At 36.1% G+C, this 2,279-nt stretch overlaps 1 protein-coding gene across 1 annotated transcript; it reads left to right on the top strand.

Moving 5' to 3' along the window:
- The first annotated feature begins 214 nt into the window (after positions 1 to 214).
- On the top strand, positions 215 to 819 carry ATPsynG (ATP synthase, subunit G). The gene is made up of 2 exons (XM_017636140.1): positions 215 to 425; positions 488 to 819. The coding sequence occupies exons 1-2, from the start codon at positions 386 to 388 to the stop codon at positions 745 to 747; spliced, it is 300 nt and encodes a 99-aa protein (XP_017491629.1). The 5' UTR covers positions 215 to 385; the 3' UTR covers positions 748 to 819.
- The last annotated feature ends 1,460 nt before the right edge of the window (positions 820 to 2,279 follow it).

Below are 2,279 nucleotides of genomic sequence, written 5' to 3'. Positions count from 1 at the left end.
CACCACCTTGTATAAATTCGTCTTGGCTGGCAATATTTATCAAGATATAAGCTGTGATAATTATTGCTTGCCAATAGAAATATGCGGTCTCCATTTGCAAAATTTTGCCTGACATCATTATCAAGATAAAAACATTTGCCTATGCAGACAGGTTAGTGCCGTTTAAATATTCATCTAAAAATGGCCCTAGTTCAAAAATTTCTTGGTTTCGAACGAAAAGTATCGAGTATGCACTTGTATTATTCGTATCGTTTCATCGCTAGTGTGGATTTTGACGTTTAGCAAATTTCTTCGTAAAATCTGGAAGCTGGTGAGATTCTAGCTATAAAAAGGTTGTTTTTCTATATTTTCTGTTCGACGAAATACAGTAGCACACAAATAAATAATGGCGAGTATTGCAACAAAGGGCTCCACTCTAGTGAACAGTACGTATTTAAAAATTTGCCAAACATTTCATACTAAGTGTAATTTATATTATGTAATACAGAACTTTTGGTCCAGGCTAGACCACAGCTGGAAGTTTTCTTGAAGTATGCTAAAGTAGAACTCACTCCACCAACTCCAGGTGATATTCCAGCCATTCGTCAAGGTATTGGTCGTCTCATCAACGGAGCCCGTACCGGTGCGTACAAAAACCTGACTGTTAAAGAGGCATGGTTAAACACCCTTGTTACCGCCGAGGTTATCTTTTGGTTTTACATTGGTGAATGTATTGGCAAACGCCACTTGGTGGGTTACAAAGTTTAGACCCTTGTTAATAAAATGTAATAAAATATGGAGTACGATGCTAAAATAATAAAAAATACATCAAGAAAAATTTTAGTTCTGGTATCATTTCGATTATTTAAATGAGAGAAAGGACCTCTATAAATTTGTACAACGATTTTGGGTTGCTGTGCCCAAACGCGTGAATCGAATCAAAAACCTTTTACACACACTTGTAGACAACAGTTCACGCTTTATTACAGATATAAAATTTACTACATATGTGCACTAAATTATTAATGAACTCGGTGAGCTGTCAAAAAAAAATATCCACGAAATATCTCTGGAGGTGGGTGGGGGGTGACTTCATAAAGCGGCGTTCATCCTCTTTCGTTTAGCGGGGTTTGGGGAGCCACGCCCAACGATGAATACAACTAAAAAACAAAAACAAATGAGAAATCAAACGCAAATGCTAACAGGCTAACTTCGCTACTTGCTTTTTGGTACGCATGCCGTCGAATTTGTTTTTATACGTCGCCCAAAATTGGCTTGCATGCGTTTGCATTTGATTTCATTGAACAAAACGTCAAATCAAAAATTTCACGCAGAACAAAAATTGGAAATTGAGTTATAGCTTCATACCAAGGTACATTGAACATGTAGTATCAGTAGAGCAGCTGATTTGATTTATTTTCAAATTATTTGGTCTCGAAAATGTCAAATATTTTTAATTTTTTCTCACGAAAATTATAAGTTAAAATCCATTTGCTTGTGAAACCTTTTTCCATACAAAACAAGCGATTGAATAGCAGCTTTTGGAACGTTCGCCCAACTCGGCAGCACGACCGCTGATTACTGGGCCTTGCAAAGGATGGATCAATGCTTCGAGAAGCAAACAAATTTACTAGGAAAGAAAGTTGCATCAATTTTTATTTTTTCCAATTTCAATTTGTTATTTTTTATAATTTTTTGTATTTCACATGGCACGCTTTGATTTAGAAGAAACAATTCAGAACAGTTGTTGACACTTTCGATACCAGAAGCAACAACAAAATACACGCAAATGTTGTTTTTGCTCTACTGATACTACCTGTTTAATGTGCCTTGCTTCATACGCCCAAGGCGTATTCAATAAGGTGGTATCGGCAGCGTTGCCGAAATCTTTCACTGAAAAATCGTCAATTTGCCCCAAAAAATCGTAATTTCAGCCAAAAAACGTCAAATTCTTTGTATTACACTTTTTTAACCGACTTCAAAAAAAGGTGGAGGTTATCAATTCGTAGGAATACTTTTTGTTTGTATGTTACCGCCTAAAGCTGATGCCAGATAAAACTTTGTAGCTTTGCGTGACATTTATAACTTTGCCAGCAAAGCGCCAGACGCAAAAGGTATGCCACAATGAACGCCAAGAAATCAATTTTGCACTGCTTTTTTACTCGTCAAAATTGCTGTGGATTTAAGATATTTTGCTTTAAAATTATCAGCAATGTAATTGAGTTTTATGTTTCAGCATGAATACTCGAATTTGGACGAAACAAAATAAATATTAAACCGGCTGATTGTCAAAGCGCGCA

The sequence above is a fragment of the Rhagoletis zephyria genome, unplaced genomic scaffold (assembly GCF_001687245.7).
Source record: "Rhagoletis zephyria isolate East Lansing unplaced genomic scaffold, Rhagoletis_zephyria_1.1 Rzeph_scaffold_00124, whole genome shotgun sequence".
Taxonomy (NCBI): domain Eukaryota; kingdom Metazoa; phylum Arthropoda; class Insecta; order Diptera; family Tephritidae; genus Rhagoletis; species Rhagoletis zephyria.
The sequence above is the reverse complement of the archived record's forward strand: the minus strand, read 5'-3'. Positions and strand labels throughout refer to the sequence as shown.